This window comes from Patagioenas fasciata, chromosome 1, assembly GCF_037038585.1.
Source record: "Patagioenas fasciata isolate bPatFas1 chromosome 1, bPatFas1.hap1, whole genome shotgun sequence".
NCBI lineage: Eukaryota > Metazoa > Chordata > Aves > Columbiformes > Columbidae > Patagioenas > Patagioenas fasciata.
The window spans coordinates 110,362,367-110,381,566 of NC_092520.1; the positions used below are offsets into that span (position 1 = coordinate 110,362,367).

Consider the following 19,200-nt stretch of genomic DNA (forward strand, 5'->3'; position numbering starts at 1 on the left):
AATAATCTCATCACTTACTGATTCCATGAATATCCCACCTCATGGCTCAGCATAATCTATGCCTGTAGGCGCTTTAGGACGCAAAGTCAGGACAAAATGCATTTTGAAATAATAGTAGTGTTCCTGTTTGAAGACACTGAGTGTGAATTTTTTTAATCTTATGAACTTTTTGTTGAATTAAATTTACTAGCTGTGCTGTCTTCTTACCTCATGCTCTTACCAGAAAGAGCCAGAGCCAGCTGAGTCCCTAATTTGGGGTAGAATTTTTGCTAGGACTATTAATGCCTGAAGAAATTTTTCTTGCATCAAGAAATGGGATGGCTATATCCCATGTAAGGGTCACTTTTGTCCAGTTTATTAGCAGACAGGCAGGGTTTTGTGATGTAAAACACTTCTAGGCTGGAACAAAGACAGGTGGAATCGTCACAGGAACTGAAGATTCTCTGATGAAACAAAGCCTTCAAGACCAGCCCAGGGGATATTTTTCTAGTTATTTGGAAATATACTGTGATCCAAAGAAGAAATCATGCCTTAAGAATGAAATTTCAGGGTGTAGTCCTGTAGCCATGAAATGAGCCCCAGTTCTGAGAATGGATGTGGAAATTGTATCCTGCCCACGTTGTGGCTTTGCTTTGTCTTTGCTGCTCTGATGATATTAGAAGGCAAGTACAATCAAACCAGAAACTCCTTCTGTGAATGTTCTGTCCACTTACTCCATGAGATATAAATACGCATGCACCAGGACACCAACAGCCCTGGATAAAGTATGCCTGTGGGCTACCAACATGCTGTGGGGATTTCAGAGGTGCATCTTGAGATGTGTCAACCTAGCCCATAAACTCAAGCAATACTAAAAGGGAAAAAATGTTTTTCCATTTCTCATTTTACACGTTAATCACCAAACCAAATATTTATACCCCTTTCTCCATTTACACTTTTTTTTTCTCCACAACATTTTTAATGTGGAAATTTCAATGGCTAAGACACAAATGTCATTTCCAGTCAAACCAAGTGTCAACTTGCATCCAGCATGTGGGGCCAAACCCAAAAGTCAGGAGGGCATTCATCAGGGAGAGCCCTTTTATTAAAGATGTGAACAAAGAAACCCTAATTATGATTCTAGATCTCCTGCATGTAGTATAAATAGGAATAAAGACAAAAGTTGGTTGCTTAGGCTCAGTGGAGTTAGGACCAGAATTAGCTCATGATTAGCAACTTTGTATCTTCCAATACACAAATGAAAATTTTGCTCTAGTAGACAAATCGAAAACAAAACAACCAACTTAATTTTTATTTACATGGTTTAGACTTTCACATGGAAGTTCTGCCTGCTTGCACTTGTACACAAATGGGCAAACGTTCAGGGATAGAAAAAAGATTTGGCACTCGTGAATTATACTAATTTGGAAAAGTGCAAATGCAGATGATCCATGGGAACAGAATTTTTGCAAACTGACCGAGAGAAATGAGATGGAGGTCTTCCCGAAAAAATGTTCCCATTTGTTCACTGGTAGGTTTGCGATGTTTGTTTCAGACTGAGAAATTGCTTAAAACAAACAAAAGGTACTGTTTACATACGAGACTCCTGGTGTGACTGTTACTCAGTGAAATTGATTGAACTGGGGGGAAGGAAATAAGCCCCCCACAGTGCCGCAATTTCCACGCCACGGAGGCAGCATAGGGCCCCCAGTGGGAACCACAGCTCCCCAGACATGTGGTTTCAATATCCATAGGGTATGTGTCGGCTGCTGCCGCGCAGGAGGCCTCTGGCTCTCCATTCCTTGCATACTGCCATGGGCTTGGCAGATCAGAGGGGTGGTTTTGCACAATGTATAGCACCCATGGAGGCACAATGTACAGCACCCCGGGAAGTGCGTGGCAAAGTTGCCTGCAAACAGCTTGCTCGGGAATGGTGCAGATCTGCATGCGCTCTCCTATCTCTGCAGATTTTCTTTGCAAAACCCCTGCAGGCAAAGTTTGCTCAACTAGTTGAACTGGCTCTTTCTGTCTTGTTTTTTTTTGGCAAACTAAGAATTTCCTTCCTGATAAAAAAGGGACGGCGGGCTCCCTGATTGGGTGCTGTGTTGGAGAGGATGTGACATCAGGCACATCTCTCACTTCGCTGGGTTGCTGGCTGCCTCCCAGGGCAGCTGGGGAGCTGTTTTGTTAAATCCCAACCCAGGTACTCGAGTTTCTGCATGAAGTGCTGCCGGCACCACGTCCCAGTCTGTTGCAATGTCTGTTTGACTCGTGTGCAGAGTCTGCTTAACAGATCACTCCCACTGCCGGGGGCTCACCGGGGACGATGGAATTTGAACTCTTGAGACCGACCATGAAGTGAAAAAACAGAAATTGGACAGACGGGGCTGAAATGGATGATGAGGGAACAAATCAAAATGATGGCAAATTGCAAGGAGCCGGAGGTCAGGCATCTGCAACATCTCTATCAAACCCGCTGATGAGGGGTAAGTAACGCTCCTGCCTCACCGTCAGCCTTCACCTCTGTCACTGGCAGTATAGGGCAGGGTTAGGCTTCAGTGGTGTCCTGCTTCCAGGGCAGGTCCACAGTCAGTCCCATGCAACATCTCCATGCCCTTGCAATTCAGAAGGCATTTTGATAAACTGTTTCTGTTTGATACTCAATTTTTTCTTGGTTTTTTTTGGAAAAAGAGTGTCTGGTGCTGTCCTGCAGTTTGTACAAGTGGAAAAAAATGCAGTACTCAATCGACAGCACGTTGAAAAAGAAGTTGCAGTGTGGCTTGTTTGACTTTGATTAGTGCCAGCTGGAAACTCAGTACTGGCTCAGTTCCTCTTTTTTTCTTTTCTTTTCTTTTCTTTTCTTTTCTTTTCTTTTCTTTTCTTTTCTTTTCTTTTCTTTTCTTTTCTTTTCTTTTCTTTTCTTTTCTTTTCTTTTCTTTTCTTTTCTTTTCTTTTTTCTTTTCTTTTCTTTTTTCTTTTTTTTCTTTTCTTCTTTTCTTTTTCTTTTCTTTCTTTTTCTTCCCTTTCCCTTTCCCTTTCCCTTTCCCTTTCCCTTTCCCTTTCCCTTTCCCTTTCCCTTTCCCTTTCCCTTTCCCTCCTTTCTTCACTTAATTTTTCTTTTCTGCTTTTACCTTTTCTTTTTTCTTTTCTCTTTTCTCTTTTAAATGTTCTTTTTTTTCCTCTTCATCTTTTTCTTTTTTCTTTTCAATGAGCAGAACCAAGTGTTGTTGCCCAGGCTGAGCCACCAGCCCAAGCGGGTTCTTCTGCAATGGTCAGGGCACTGTCGTCAGCTGTGACAAACAATGTTGTGGTCACCAGTGAACAGTTATTCAGGCAAAGGGCCCCAGTCTGATCACTGTTGTCTGGCCCAGAGCCATTGAAAATATGACATGGTGACAAAAGTAATTTGACTTCACATAATGGTTTAGCTAGACATGTTCCCTGTAGCCCTGTTTTCTGAGACGCTACTTCTTCAGCTGATGGTGAGTGCAGTGGAAATGAGGTAAATTAAGATAATATGACTTTACACGGTCCTTTGTCCTTTCTGGGGATTTTCAGAACACTTCCATTAATACCAAACGAAAAAATAAGACCTGAAAAACAGATGACCAGTATGTCTGCTGTGTTGTCTGCCTCTCATGCATGTCATGTATGTAGATATTGAGGCTGGGTGGGAGGGAAGGGACAGCAATGTTATTAACAGTATGAAGTGAACCAGATCCACACTGGAGATAAGCTCTAGCAAAATGGAGTCTGGAAGGAGGGGAGTCCACATGCCACACTGCCACATATAGATAATTTGAAAATCAGGATTTGGTCCATTCCTCTTGTGTCTACCTCCTCTGTAGCAGAGTTGGTAAACTCTGCTGGTGACTTACAGGAGGAATGTGTTGGACTCTCGCTACATACAACAAAAACTTCAGGTGAAAGCCTTTAGATATGAAAAATACCATTCATAGTACTGTTATACATAATGCCATAGACATATGTATATGCAAATGTGTATGCATACCTCAGCCAAAAGGATTTCAAAGCCCCTTGCAAGCTGCACCATGCATAACTGCTGCAGAAGGAAACCAGGCTGCAGACAGGCACGTAGTCTGCAACACCCTCCACATGGTCAAAGGCTGGAAAAACGTACTTTCAACCATCACCACAAAAACGATTGCTCTTCTAGAAAGGTCCTGTGAATGCTCTGTGGTGCATAGGGAGCAGTCAGGGTTTGCACATTTGTGTGGTTATTGCTGTAAGGCTTCCTCTGTGTACATCACCCTCCCAGGGTTTAAGCACCCAAGTGATGGCAAGTGAGCAAATATCACTGGACCTGTAATGTAACCTCTGAGCTGGCAGGGATTTTCAGTGGTAAAAGTGGAGCTAAGTGACCCAATGCCATCAAAAGCCAGTGGGTTTTTGGATCTCTAGGTGCTGAAGCTATTGAGATCTGACTGAGCCTGCCTGTGGACTAAGGTGTGGGTAAATTTCAAGTTTGAATTAAAAGTCTCATTCCTCTGAAAAAGAGCAGCTGTACACAGTTCTGGCAATCAGAAATCCTAGTTGTTGTGATGGTACATGAAGTGAACACAGCTGTGCTACCCACATGCACCGGCCTTGCTCCTTCACAGGCAGCTCTAGTGGGCAGAGTGTTTTAAGGACTTTCCTGAAAAGACACTATTTCAGAATTTTTGAAGTCCATGGCCAGATAGCACTGGCATTTGCTTAGGCTTTAATCAGGAGCCTGTGTATGGTATATAACAAATACTATTCATCTGAATTACTGAGGGTGTGCCTTATGTGCTGTGCAAAGCAGGCAGTGAGACCCCAGTGTCGACTGCAGCCTCCCTCCTCTTCCAGGTGAGAAACACAAGCTCCAGCCCAGAACAGGCAGAAAACAGAAGAATTGTGCTTTGCTGGAGGGTGATCCTTGGGCACAGGAATGGGGGAAATTTGCCTTCCCCTGCAGGGAATGCTGCTTCAGGGCCAAGGTGTTTGCTGCAGATGGAACTGGGGTAGGAGAAATGCAGCTCGGGGCTGCACTGTTCATGGTGGCAGATTTGGAAGAACGCTGCAGCAGTTAGTCATCAGACAGGCCTTTAAACCCCCTCTTCTCAATGTATCCAAGGCTAGTCTGAAGCTACTGTAGGCCTCCACTTCTATTTAGGAAAAAAAAAAAAGCCTTGTTTCCTCTCATTATAGAGTTCCCAGCTTTTTATTTTCCACTCACATTTTGACACTTATGCAGTCAATCTTTTTTTTTTTTTTATTGTTAAGACCTGGCAAAATTACAAGATAATGGCTACTCCACAGGTGACTGTGGTCTGGTCTGGCTCCTTTTTAGAGTCTCAGTGGAAACCTGCCCTTTCTCAAGCAAGCACTGAATGGATAAATTCTGCACATGGACATGATGGCCTGACCGTACACCTCCCTCTTCGTCACTAGAGTGCTCACACATTGATACAACAACTTGGTAGCTTGCCCAAAGCCCCACCTGTATTTGTGTGGCCAAAAAAAGATCAAGCTGCAGCTCAGAAAACTTGTTCCTCAGTCTAGATTTTTAGAATTATTGTAAACATGCTCCCCTTGCAACTCATGCAGATTGGGCAATTGCATTGGTTTCTAAATGGGAAAATCAAAAGCTTTTTATAGAGCCTGTATACACAACCAATGATAACACAGACAGGATCAGCAAGAACAACAGCGTGGTCAGATAAGCATGATTTGGCACACATCACTTGAAGCAAAACTGTTTTAGTCGATTAATGATATTGTGCTTTAATACCATAGTTTGGCTTTCTGTACAAGACCAGAACCACAGCTTCTGTAAATCACTGTCCATTTGCTGACACCAAAGCATGTTTGTGAACTTAATGGAACTACATGCTTGTTGTGGGACATGGCTTATGGAACACTGAAGGAGGTGGGCAGAGCTCAAATTATGCCAGCAGCAAAGAATACCATTTTCTTCAAAAACTAATTGATGTATGTTACCCATATTTACTGAGTTTGTTTCTCTTTTCATTTAATGTACTTGGTAGCACCCATAAAGCTCTATTGGGGTTACATCTCTACCATCCTTTGGCCTTCTAATTTTAAGGCTTCTCCCAAATATTAATCACATAGTGAAAATAGTACCAGATTGGAAATGATCACTTGATTAATGAAGTATTTTCTTGTTATATATTTCTGTACTGCTATATAAAGGGGACTGGAACCATTTCTGTCTTTGAGACCAAATGACGTGGACTGACTTGCCTTTACATCTTCCCTCCTTAAAGCTCAATGCTGAAATATCTGCCTGGCTTTCTCTACTTGGCAGTGCAGATTTACCTACGAAGTCTGCATTGTCTCATAGTCACAGGCAGCAGTGGAATAGCTGGAAAGTTTCAGTGTGTCCACCCAACACCTAGTCTGTAGGCCATAGTCGTTGGATCACCAAACACCTTCCCCATTCTCTGGCAACAAACTTGTAATCTGAAGGAAAAAACCCACACCCACAGCTATAACAAATAGACGCTAAGAGCAGGAGAAGGCACCAAGCTTTCTCCCCAGGGAGCGTGTAGGAAGGAGACTGCCCTGTGCTCAGAGGAGTCACAGCCCCATGGCTAATGGTCCCTTCAAGCCTGCTCTCTAAGATGTCTCTTCTTCAGAATTCAAAGCTGATTGGTAGTTGTTTTAAATGTACCTCTGAGAAGGATATACTAACCAGATAACAGAAGCTCCAATCACCAGATCAGTGTCCTGTTTCTGGTCATGGTCATTCTCCAGGGGACACAAAATAAACCTGTTCCACTTGTGTAATCTAGTATAGTACCTGAAAACCTCCACAACACATCCAAGTCAGTCATCGAGGTTTTCCCCTGTAGTTAGTGGAAGGAGAGTGGGACTTCTTCAGAGAGTATAGCAAAATGTGTTTCCAAAAGAAGCTGGGTGAAATGCCCTTTGCAAATATGTCTCTTCCTTCCCAGGTGGAGCCTGGGCCATTGACATAGGCCAGACATTGTTTTTGAGGCAATTGATGCTGGAAGAGGCAAATGTCTCCAAGAAGAAATATTGCCCTCAGCTGGGTCTGAGCTATAAAACCTGTAATACTGAAGATCCCCTTCTATTAATATTTGTATTTTATGTACATGCTGTACCTCACTTTTGGTTTCAATAAAGCAGATAATACAGCTATTACTTAAAATGCATTGCTGCACAGGCTAACACTAAACACTGAAAACTGAAAGGCAAAATCAACAGGTAACACAATTTATCTCCTTGTACTTTGTTTGGCACCTTCTCTTGTTATGCATTGTTGACTCTAGCCCAGCTCTGAGCAGGGGTAAATAATGATTGAGCAGTCATACCCTCTTCAAAACATAGTCCTTTTGGGCTAATTGGTAAAGTGCAATGAGCTTGTGAAAACAAAAGCACTGGAAAAAATTCAAAGCAAGGGACAAGCTCAGTCAGATCAAGGTGGTGTTCTGCAAATCCCTCTCTCATGTTTCAAAGGGAACACAGCTGCTCAGTGCCAACATGGGATGAGTTAAAAACACACCCAGAGAGAAGCTGTCCTCTCGTCTCACATGCTCCCAGCAGCTGCTCCAAGGGAAGCTTGGGAGCTTGCCTAATAAATTAGAGATTTTTACTGGGGTCACACAGCTGAAGCAAAAAAACACTGATGAAACAGTCCACAGAGCCTTTTTCCTGTCTTTCTGTTTGTACAGACCTTGTTTCAGACTGGTCTCCTTTACACGATGCCTCCATCCATGGGCGTCTGCTTACACTGAAGAAACTCATCAAACAGGTACCCCTCTGCTGGGCTGATGTGGTCTCTACTGGGCTTGCTCAGTTGTTGAATGCAGACTGGGCTTTACTGTGAAACCTTCAGGGTGAGAAAATCACATTGACTATAATGCAGTGAAATCTGCATGTAACAGATTTTTATTTTTTCTTTTCTACAAGCGGTTCATTGACTCTGTGCACTAAGCTGGTGATGTATCAAAATACCCTGGCTCATACTTTAATTTTGGTTCAAGTGATGGTACCCCAGTTCCTGGGATCTCCAAGTGGCTGGAGAAATATTTAAACTTTTTTTTTTCTTAAATTTCAGAGTTTGTTATTCATGGTGCAGTAGAAATAAAATTATTCTGAGTTCCTGAAAGGATGCCTGTATTGTCCCATCAGACAGTCCCTGGACTCCAGCTTTTTGTACCTATTAGCAGTCTGTAGAAGGCATGACTTCTTTCTCTGCTTACCTATTGAGACCAGCAATTCCAAGTAGTTGAGGAAGGTGTGATCACATAAAGCTTTGAAGGTCATTATAGAACGAGTTGGTTTTGTTGTTGTTGTTTGTTGGTGGTTTTTGTGCATGGTCTTTTTTTTCTTTCTTTCTTTTTTTTTTTTTTTGTATGAGGGTTTTGTTAGTTGGTTGTAATGATATTTCCTATTAATTCATCAGGGGAGTGACGTGAATCTTGTTACAGCAGACCAGGTGTCTCCTCTCCATGAAGCCTGCCTAGGGGGTCATGCTGCTTGTGCCAGTGTCCTATTAAAACATGGTGCTCAGGTGAGGGCATGATGGACAGACCATTGTCTACAGTGTTGGTATGTTGTATTATCACATTTTAATGCTAGGTGATGTACTATTTTATGACAGTGTATCACTGTGTTTTACACTCTGTACTTAGTTCAGCTTAGAGTACACATGTTATAAAAGGCACTTCGTAATAAACCAATCTGAAAAGCACAAATATAAAAAACACTTATAACTGTTCTTCAGATGAAGGTGAAATGTTCCCATCATTTACTGTTAGGATCAACTGATGATAAAATGGGAAGAAAATGGAAAAAACATCCAAGTACAGTAATGAAATAGGTGTGTCTCCTGACCTCTACTTTTTAAGTTAATGTCAAAATTATAATAAGAAAATTAACTAATTATACATATATTATCTTTCAGTTTAAAATAAATTATTAAAAACAAACAAACAAAACGTGGGGGTGTTGCACACTTTCAGCCAAAAATGGACTGTTTCAGGCAAGGGCTATGGGCAGGTGTGTTTCAGCTGATATAACTGAGAAATGGGCAACTTGGTAACTCCTGAGAGACTCTGGAGTGGCACTGGTTAGACCTTCATTTGCAGGAGGAAATACTTGGGGACATTTTTTTTAAGACTTTTAAAATTATCTTTTAAATAAAAAGTTGTAACCCTTCAAAGCAGCAGGCAGCTTTTGCAAGGAAATAAATAAAAAGTATTTAGAACCCTATTTTCTGTTGCAAAACTGGATAATTTTAATTTATTTTGAAATACTGAGAAGACTAACAAAAAGCCTGACTGTGGATTTTTTTTTCCCCCAGGTGAATGGAGTTACTGTTGATTGGCACAGTCCGTTGTTCACTGCTTGTGTCAGTGGCAGTGTGGCTTGCCTGAATTTATTGCTGCAGCATGGAGCCAGCCTACACCCACCCTGCGACTTGGCATCCCCCATGCATGAAGCTGCTAAGAGAGGTAACCCCACAGGCATCTGCACTGCTTTCCATGTTACTAGCAAGGTGCTGAAGTAGGAAAGAGGTATAAAGAAGATAACTTTCTTGATTTGGGCCATGTGAAATACCTTTCTAGTTGGTCTAATCATAGAATCATTTTGTTTGGAAGAGACCCTCAAGATCATTGAGTACAACAGTTAACCTAACACTGGCACTAAACCATGTCCCTAGGAGTCTCCTCTACATGTCTTTTAAACACCTCCAGGGATGGTGATTCAACCGCTTCCCTGGGCAGCCTGTTCCAATGCCTGACAACCCTTTCCATGAAGAAATTTTTCCTAATACCCAATCTCAACCTCCCCTGGCACAACTTGAGGCCATTTCTTCTCATCTTATCACTTGCTGCTTGGGAGAAGAGACCAAGACACACTTCGATACAACCTCCTTTCAGGTGGTTGTAGAGAGCAATAAGGTTTCCCCTGACACAGTTTCTGTCACCCCTGGTGCTCACAAAGGGCAGCTCAGCTGGGCTCTCAGGGACCCGTGTTCATATGGTGATGCCTGGAAGGGGTTGCGTTGTCTACCTCAGTTGCCTAAAATGCAGATAAAGGAGGGAGTCGTCTGGCTATCTTCAAAAGCAATGGACAGAAACACAGTGTGATTTGTCTCATTCTTGGTAGACATCTAAAATGAATCAGATAAAATGCGAGGGCTTTAGACTGTTTTGCTAATTATGGCTTTGCAGCTCCCATTTTCCAGGTTGAAAATACTGGAGTGGATGAAAGCATTGTACTACCAGCTCTTGACAAAATATTGAATCTTTGCTGAGTTACATGGCTGCAATAGAGGATTTGCTGAAAAAAATCCCTGTTCTCTGTGAGTTGACTCTTCCTTTATCCCTTTTAAGGTCATGTGCAATGTGTTGAATTCCTCGCGTCTCATGGGGTAAATATAGATCACAACATCAAGCATCTGGGTACTCCGCTTTATGTAGCTTGTGAGAATCAGCAGTTGAACTGTGCCAAGAAGCTACTTGAGTCAGGTAAAAAGAAAAAATAAAGGATGGTGTACTTTAGTTTCGTGTAATATCTATCTTTGGATTCTCTTTGTGTGAAAGATTTAGAGGAACTCATGCTCTCGGATCTGGAGAAGTTTTGCTTTTAATGACAGTCCTGGGTTACTTGCGGTAGCAGGGCAACCAGGGTCTTCTGACCCAGGAATCCAGTTTTACAGCTCCCAGCAAAATTATGAGTGATCCTGGATTTCACAAGGCCGGTGATGCCTGGAACAGACACCACCCTTTCCAGTGTTTGTGTGTGTGCTGGTGTGATGCTGCAGTTACTTGAGTAGGCAAGGAAAAAATTTTTTTTTTTCTTGTCCTTCATCTTTATCCAAAACAATTGACTCAATCATTTTTGCATAGTATTTCTGCAAACATGTTTTAATTGCCAGTGAGTTCATAAAAAGTTAAAACATTTCCAACACAGAAAAACATTCTGCACTATATACTTTGCGTCAATCAAACCTAGCTATAAATCTAAACACGTGGATAATTATACAATTTCTTGTTATACGCAGTAGTGCACCTTTTCTAACCAAAAGGACCATATAACCTAAAGTAGCCACATAGCTCGTACAAAAACAGTGGACCAACAAAGCCTCTTTGGAAAAAACAAGGCAAGCATCATGTAGATCACCTGATGCACTATTTAGGACAGTTGACTTTTTTTGGAAGAGGTCAAATACAAATATCTAAATTTTAAATGTTTGGCTATTATTTTCTGGTTTTTACCATTTTGTTTTTTGCTGCCTTCTATGTATAAGAATATGTGCTATAAAAACGTTATAAATATTCCTGAATTAGTTCTACAGCTCACCATTCTTAGGGTGTTTTAGAAGCCATTAACCCAGGCTAATGGATAAGGGAATGCTCATCAGGGACACTTGTTTATATTCTCCTCTACAAAGGGGCTCTGGAACATTTGCTTCTTCATCTTTTTACACCAACAGATACCTAGGCATTTGGAAATTCCACCAGCTTAAATCTCTGGTACAGAGCAGGCTGAAACCCTGCATGTATCTTAAGAGAATGGGGCACTGGGATGGGGAGCAAAGGTGGGACATAGGTGGAACTACATCTTTGTCTTGCTTCAAGATATCCATGGGCTGGGCATTCACTGTTCCTCTGGGATCAGTTTTCAGTCACAAGCACACTCTACCTCAACCAGTGTGACTTGTGTGTTGCAAATTGTAGTACCAGTCACCAGCATTAGGAAATACACCTCTGGGTGGATGCTGCAGCATTTACAGGTTATTCAGAGAAATAGCAGCTGGTGTAGGAAATGGAAACAGGCTACAGAACAGCCATTATTCTGTGTCATTATTCTTCGCCATCTCTTGGTGTTCAGGAGCAAATGTGAACAGCGGCAAGGGCCTGGACTCCCCTCTGCACGCGGCTGCCAGGAATTGCAGTGCGGAGCTGGTGACACTGCTGATCGACTTTGGAGCGGACATTTGGGTGAAGAATGCTGAAAGCAAGAGGCCAATGGAGCTGGTTCCACCCGGCAGCCCTATGGGCCAACTATTCTTGCAGAAAGAAGGTACCTCTTACTGCTTATTTGTTCAATTGGGATTCACTCGGGAAGAACCACACAAATTGCTGCAAAAGGCCATGCTATTCCATGCCACAAGCACCACAAAACTGAGGATAACTAAGCTTACGTCCATTTGGTGACATATGGATGCTATGTTTTCTAGTACCAGAATATAGTGGTGCATTATAGGGATAATGGTAACAACAACAACCCATCTTTCAACATCCAGATTGTGTATCTGCTGCATCATAAGCAATTGTATGGAGTTTGCAGTACAATGCAGAATAGCTTTTAGAGTGAAAAAAACCAAGCAAAAAGCTCCTTGGAAATTAAAGGTGGCTTTTTCCCATTACCTAAAGTACTGAAGTTACTCAGAGTCTCTCAGTTCCCTTGTTTCTGAGATGGGAGTAGACCAAGAGGTGTTATCTGGAGTGTGTTGACAAACACAAGCAGAAAATCACCTCTGATGGGAGTTGAGGCTACCTGGTGAGCCCTAGGACTGGGATGTTTAGTTATACAGCATGCTGATGTCAGGTACGTGCCAGATACTGGTCTCAGCATAAATGCAAAATTGCAACCAGAAAAAATTCAATGCATGTGATACAGAGAAAGAAAGAAAGAAAGAAAGAAAGAAAGAAAGAAAGAAAGAAAGAAAGAAAGAAAGAAAGAAAGAAAGAAAGAAAGAAAGAAAGAAAGAAAGAAGAGAGAAAGGGAGAAAGGAAGAAAGAACGAAATATAGAAGGACTCTTCTAGTTCTTTGCCTTTTATTGTTGAGCCAAGTTCTTATGTAGGTACAAATGCGTCTTTAAAATTAATGACTCTATATGAGGGTTTTGGTGGGCATTAAGGAAAATTGCACAAGAATAATATTATGAATATATAAACATGTATATGTTTATAAACTAGTCTTTTTTTAAAAGCCAACATTATGTTCAGAATAATCCAGCAGTATCAAACTGTAGGCTTAACCTTCAGGAAGTGCTGATTTTGTACCTGTAAATGAAATAGTTCCAAGTCCATTTTATTTTATTGATTATGAATACTTTAATGAGAGAAAACTAATTTACCAGTCTTCAGAAAAATTAGAATAATGTCTCTTGTGTCTAATAATTGGTGTACTTGTGTTCTTCTTTAGATGTTCTCATCCAGTCAGTAAACTATACACATTATTAGATAATCTGGATTTGCATTATGTTAAACAAGTTGCTGAGGGTGTACTACATGACCCTTATTATTCCAGTTACATGCTGATGTGATTGTTGTAATGAATAGATTTATACCAAGGTAAAACTGGAATAATAAAGTGATTAATCAGGACCTGCTTGAGACAGCAACATGAAAATAACCGGGTGAAAACAACTGTGATGTGCATTTTATGTACGAGCAATGGATATTTGGTTTCCCAGCCTAATCTATGGTGCACAGAGCGGTGATCTTTTCAAACTCCAATCCCTGCTGTGTTGGCCTCCTGACTCCCATGGCACTACATGTGTCCTGTTTATTTGAGATTAAAAACAAACAAGCAAGCAAACAAACAAACAAACAACATTTCAGGTACACCCTATGGAGCTGGCCCAAGAAACTCTGTTTGGGCTGAGCTGACAGCTTGGGCAATAAGGAACTTTTTAAAGTGAAATTCAGCAACCAGAACACAAATTATAAATCCTTGGAGGGCATTTTGTGGCTGAGGATTGTCCCGTGTTCTCCAACATGCCCTTCTCCAAGTAGGGTCATGCCTGATGGGCACCTGATATCTAACTTTGTTGGCTGGCTGAACAGTTGCAGCCTGTAGGAGTGGTGCAAACATTTCATGCAGAAGTTTGGCAATGTGCTGTAGGGATCACAGTCACCTCACCAGCACCATGGCACCTCAGCACCAGCACAGCCATGATGCTGCTCTCCTGCCCCGCTCCCACACATGGATCCTCTCCCTGTATGCCACAGATGCTGGAGGGCAGCAGCCCCATGCCCATGGCCAGGGCAAGTTGGAGGGAGCCAGTTTTTCCACTAGAGATGAGTTGGTGAGTGCACTGACCCAGAGTTGCCCTATGACTAGCCCAGAACAGGTATACTGTGTCTGATGGTCTTCTTTCCCAGGACTTCACCACTCTACCAGACCACCCCCTACCCTGCTTGTGTTGCAGGGAGAGTCATACATGTGGGTGGGAGGACTAGCTGGTGATCCAGAAATGTACTGTTTATGAAGACCCTGGTCACAATTGCTAAATATTTTCAGCATACTGACACTGCTTGTGTATTGATGAGTCTTTAGTTTTTCTTTTTTTTTTTTTTTTAATGGAAGCTTTTTGAAATGAGATGTTTGCAGAGAAGGACATTTATCTGTGGGATCTAAGTGACCAAACACGTGTACAGTGACACTGCAATAGCCAGTCTCGCTTGCCCGATATCGACTTGCCTTGTTACCTTGTACATAAGCACAGGGTAACTCATCCGCTGACTCCCAGCAGGAGAGCACAGTCCTTTCAATAGTGCAGCGATCTTCAGCCATGCAGAGATGCTGGAAAGGTAGTGTTCTGCATGAGGGAAGATTTGAAAGCTGCCACCTCACTGCATTTTTGCTGCAGCCCCTGTTTCCTTCGTAGTGTACTTCACTCCTCCTCCAGCTCTAACATTTTTCTTCTCTGGTGAGCAGTATCTTACCCACTCAGCAGGCAGACGTGGTGGGTAGCACTCAGACTGTCCCCTCCCAGATAACTTATCTCTCTCTTGCTTTCTTCTGTGTCTCTTTTTGTCCCCTCCCTACTCCCATCATCCAACCCCCACATCCACTCATTTGCTCTCCCTGCTTTGTCCTTCTTCTCTCCCACAGCCCCCCTTGCGACCCTCTGCACTTGTGACCCCTGTGTGCTGCACACTGGGGCACAAATGACACAATGGAGGGCTGAACATTGACAGGCACCACAGTTAAAAGCATCACACAGGATCCACCTCTTTGTGAAAAGGATAAACCCCTCCCAAGCTCTGGAACCCTCAGCGCAGACATGGACCTGTTGGAGAGGGGCCAGAGGAGGCCACAAAAATGATCGGAGGGCTGGACCAGCTCTGCTGTGAGGACAGGCTGAGAGTTGGGAGTGTTCAGCCCAGAGAAGGCTCTGGGGACACCTTATTGCAGACTTCCAGGGGCATATGAGAAAGATGGGGACAGATGTTTTATCAGGGCCTGTTGTGTTAGAACAAGGGGTAATGGTTTCAAACTGAAGAAGGGGAGATTCAGGCCAGACATGAGGAAAACATTTTTTACTATGAGAGTGGTGAAACACTGGCCCAGGTTGCCCAGAGAGGTGGTAGATGCCCCACCCCTGGAGACATTCCAGGCCAGGCTGGACGGGGCTCTGAGCAACCTGATCTAGTTGAAGATGTCCCTGCTCATCGCAGGGCAGGTGGACTAGGTGACCTTTAAAGGTCGTTTCCAACCCAAACTATTCTATGATTCTATGAATCTACATTTATACCTCAATAAATGAAAAAAGCAGCATAGATCCTTCAGCAGGGTTTAGTATTTCTCAATATCACTTAATTTAGAAGGTTTTAAAAAAAAGGCTTATATAGTATTTCTTTTACTATGTGTTTGTCACTATTAGGAAATACATCTCAAGAAAGTGGTGGGCTACAGATTTGAATCTCACTGGGGAGTCAGGGCAGCAAAGGACTTTGAAGAAAGCATAGATCATCTCTTTGTCTCAGACAATACAAACCATTTCACATTGATGTAGCTTAAAAGGGAAAGACTGGCACTGCTAATGCTAATTGTGGTTGTGTAGTGACAGAGAGTGACTAGGTTTGAACAGAATCGCAGGTGAGCTAATGTCCTTTGGTGGGCAGAAGTCTGGATTTTCACTGCTGAGCATCCTGGGGTGGCCACATACCCCTTGCGTGAGGTGGGTTGCAGGAGTTGGGAGCAATGGTAATGCACAGCTGCTGTTTCAGCTTTACAGTTTTGGTGTGATAAAACCACGTGTAACCTCTTACTGGCTCTTTCTCCAGGGCCGCTGTCCTTGATGCAGTTGTGCCGCCTGTGCATCAGGAGGTGCTTTGGACACAAGCAACATCAAAAAATAACTGGACTTCTCCTCCCAGATGAGCTGAAACATTTCCTTCTCCATGTTTAAGCCTTTCATGTTCAAAATGGTGCTTTTAAAGACACAACCAGGTTCGTTGAGGAAAGCCTCTTCTAATCAGTAGTATTGCCAATGCCTGCAGTGTTAATTTGTGATAATTGCTGGTCCCTAGTAAATCCCTAGGTCCAAGAAGCACAGGATTGACTGACTGACTCACTCCTCACAGCCACCACCCCCAGCAAATCCATCACTTGGAAAGGAGCAGTTCTTCATGGTTGCATGCTGAAGCTTGAAAACGTGACTGAAGAACCCCCTGGGAAGCATAGAAAATGAGCACAGAGTTTTAAAATAGATCTCTTGATTGTCTGTATCCTGGCACAGTTTCAGAGGGCTTGTGGTTGATAGCCCTTTACAGAGACAACATGTATCCCTACCCAGCACTAATAGCACTTCACATACATATTAAGGATATTGAGGATAGCTACACTTTCTCTGTGAGCAGCATTCATCTTCCTGTCATCTGTGAGGGCTGTACCCACACTGCTGAACAGATAAGAAAAGGGAGTCCTCTGGCAAATGTTATTTATTTTCCAAGTATATCGCACTGTGGATAGAAGAGCACGAACCAGCAATCATCTGAATTTAGGCCAGCATCTGAAACATGTGTTTCTGCTGTGACATCAAGTGGGTCACTGCTGATGGCAGTTCCCTGCAGAGCAACAATAGAGAGGAGAAAGTTTTTAATCATCTATTAAAATTACTTATTCCTGATGCTTTGAGACATAAGGGAGGCATGCTTCAGTACTACACATTTTCTCCTTGTAGCATATTATTTTTCAAGGACACAATCTAACAGACCATCAATCGCAGCCATTGGGTGCTCCTCCTTTCTGCCCTGACAATTAGGTGATATTTCCTAAGCGTTTCTCTGCACACATCAGAATAAAACAACAGCTTCCATCCTCTTTCTCCACTCAAGGAAAGAGATCATCTGAAGATGATCATCATTTCCTTGGAAAGAAATGCCCATTTATGACATTTTCCAAGGAAGTGATAATAATAACACCTCTAATGTGTGGTCATGAAACAAACAGTGGAAGTACTAAAATTATAGTCTATTCCAAATTAAAAAGATAATAGATAATTTCTGCCCCCTCTCTCAGCTACTGAGCTGCTGGATCAGAGTATGTGTCTCTCAAACAAACATGACATATGGTTCTTATTCCACTAAGATTGTAAAAGAACAAATATTTTCTCCAGCTAAACTTTAACACTGGCTGTTTTTCTTTCCCTCCCAGAAACACATCCTGCTGCCACAAAACTAAGTGCTGTTATGACCACTCTATGCTCTCCCATGCATTCCGCTGGGAATATCAGGTACCTGATACACACGGGAGTGAAGATGGTGAAGCTCCAGCTCTTCTGCCCACCGTGTCACCCCCGCATCAAAGGGGCAGGAACATGGACTTCGGTGATTTTGGAGACACTTTCCTTCCTGACTTCACTGTGAAGACTCCTGCAAGAGTGGGCTTGGTGTGCAAAAATTGTGATGACATCATTAACACCAGCAATCAGATAAGTGGAGTCCTCATCTCGTAAGTGGAGAGACCAGCAGCTTCCAAATACACAAACTTATTTTTATGTTTATTAGTGTGCCATTGTGTGCAGTGCAAGTCTCCTTTCCCATATGAGAAGTTAAAGGGGGTGGATCAAATGCAACCTGGATGCTCATATTTGATGTAAATAACAACTCAAATCCTCAGCTGGAGAACATGACTGCTGGCTATAAGTATCCAGTGTGATGGTTTGAATATTTTTGTGCTGATCCAACACAGCAAAAATGATGCTGCTGGTTTTGTGGGACACAAAAATTGTACCCTAATGGGACAAAATTACAAACACAGTTAGATCCATAACTCTTGTGATAGAGACCGTTAGAAATCTTCAACCCAATTCATCACACATAATTTGAACCATGTGAAAATCACTGGCTGGTTTAAGATAGTAATCTATATTCTTTCCCTCCAGCTGGGGAAGAAAATAGACACCTGTGTTCATAGGCTGAATGAAAGCAGGCATCTTGGGTAGGACAGGTGGATCCTTCTAAAATCAGTATCTTGGCTAATCTGAATCTGGATTGAAGAGGCAGGGAACAGACAATGAACCTAATGCTTAACTTTTTAAGATTAAACTGTGAAGAATCCCTGCATTGGTGACACATCTGAAAGATGCAGATGCAGCTTATTATATTTTAGATGATGAAAAACCATTTTTTATGTACTAGTTTTATTATTCACCTTTAAGTATCTTATTTTGTAACCTCAGCCAATGGGTTTATAGGAGTAATGCTAATACCAGGATAGAATTGCTCTGGGAAGGTGGTGAAAGTGTTGCTTCCAGATTGCTTTTCTTCTATAAATTTCATAGTGTGACTCTGTTTACTTGAATCCCCCTCATCAAGTGTAATTAGAATGAATTCTGTATGCTCAGCTTGTATCATCATTTGCTTATTTATTTTAATATAAATTGTGATCAACACTGGTGAATTACAACTTTATGCATCAACACTTATCCAGTTATCAACTGTTAAAGTTGCACAAGATGCACTCTGAATAAGCTCAACCTGAATAAGCTCAGCCTGAATAAGCTCGTGAGGTTTGGATCTTTTCTTATATTTGAAACCATTGGAAATGTAATGCAGGACTTGAAAGATTGTCAGGAATGTATTTTATCAGATTCCTTTATATTATTTTGTTAGCTGTTTAATGGTAGTCAAGCCACCATTGTATAGGATATTTGCTCAAAAATAAATGATTTATACTCTTCTTCTATTTTCATTCATCTTTTAAATGATAGCACTAATTTTGTGGATTGTCTATGGAGTTTTGGACTGAACTCTAGTGTTGTGCAATCCTGCCTAGAGGCAGGTAGTATATAGAATATTTCCTTCATATAGATATAAAGATAAGACTAAAATGCAAATACTGTGAAAATCTTGCCTTTTGCTGATGTTTTAAGGTAAAGCTGGATTCTTCCAATTCTTCTTCTGCTCAGCTGAGGGTTAGTCAAAAGGATCCAGACA

General features: G+C 42.0%; 1 protein-coding gene across 1 annotated transcript; it reads left to right on the forward strand.

Moving 5' to 3' along the window:
- Positions 1–2,116: 2,116 nt before the first annotated feature.
- LOC136116383 (ankyrin repeat and SOCS box protein 9) lies at positions 2,117–18,944 on the forward strand. The gene is given in 8 exon segments (XM_071812807.1): positions 2,117–2,465; positions 7,683–7,762; positions 8,417–8,524; positions 9,317–9,467; positions 10,353–10,487; positions 11,854–12,045; positions 17,417–17,463; positions 17,466–18,944. Coding segments are annotated over 8 exon segments (1,059 nt in total). The 5' UTR covers positions 2,117–2,371; the 3' UTR covers positions 17,718–18,944.
- The last annotated feature ends 256 nt before the right edge of the window (positions 18,945–19,200 follow it).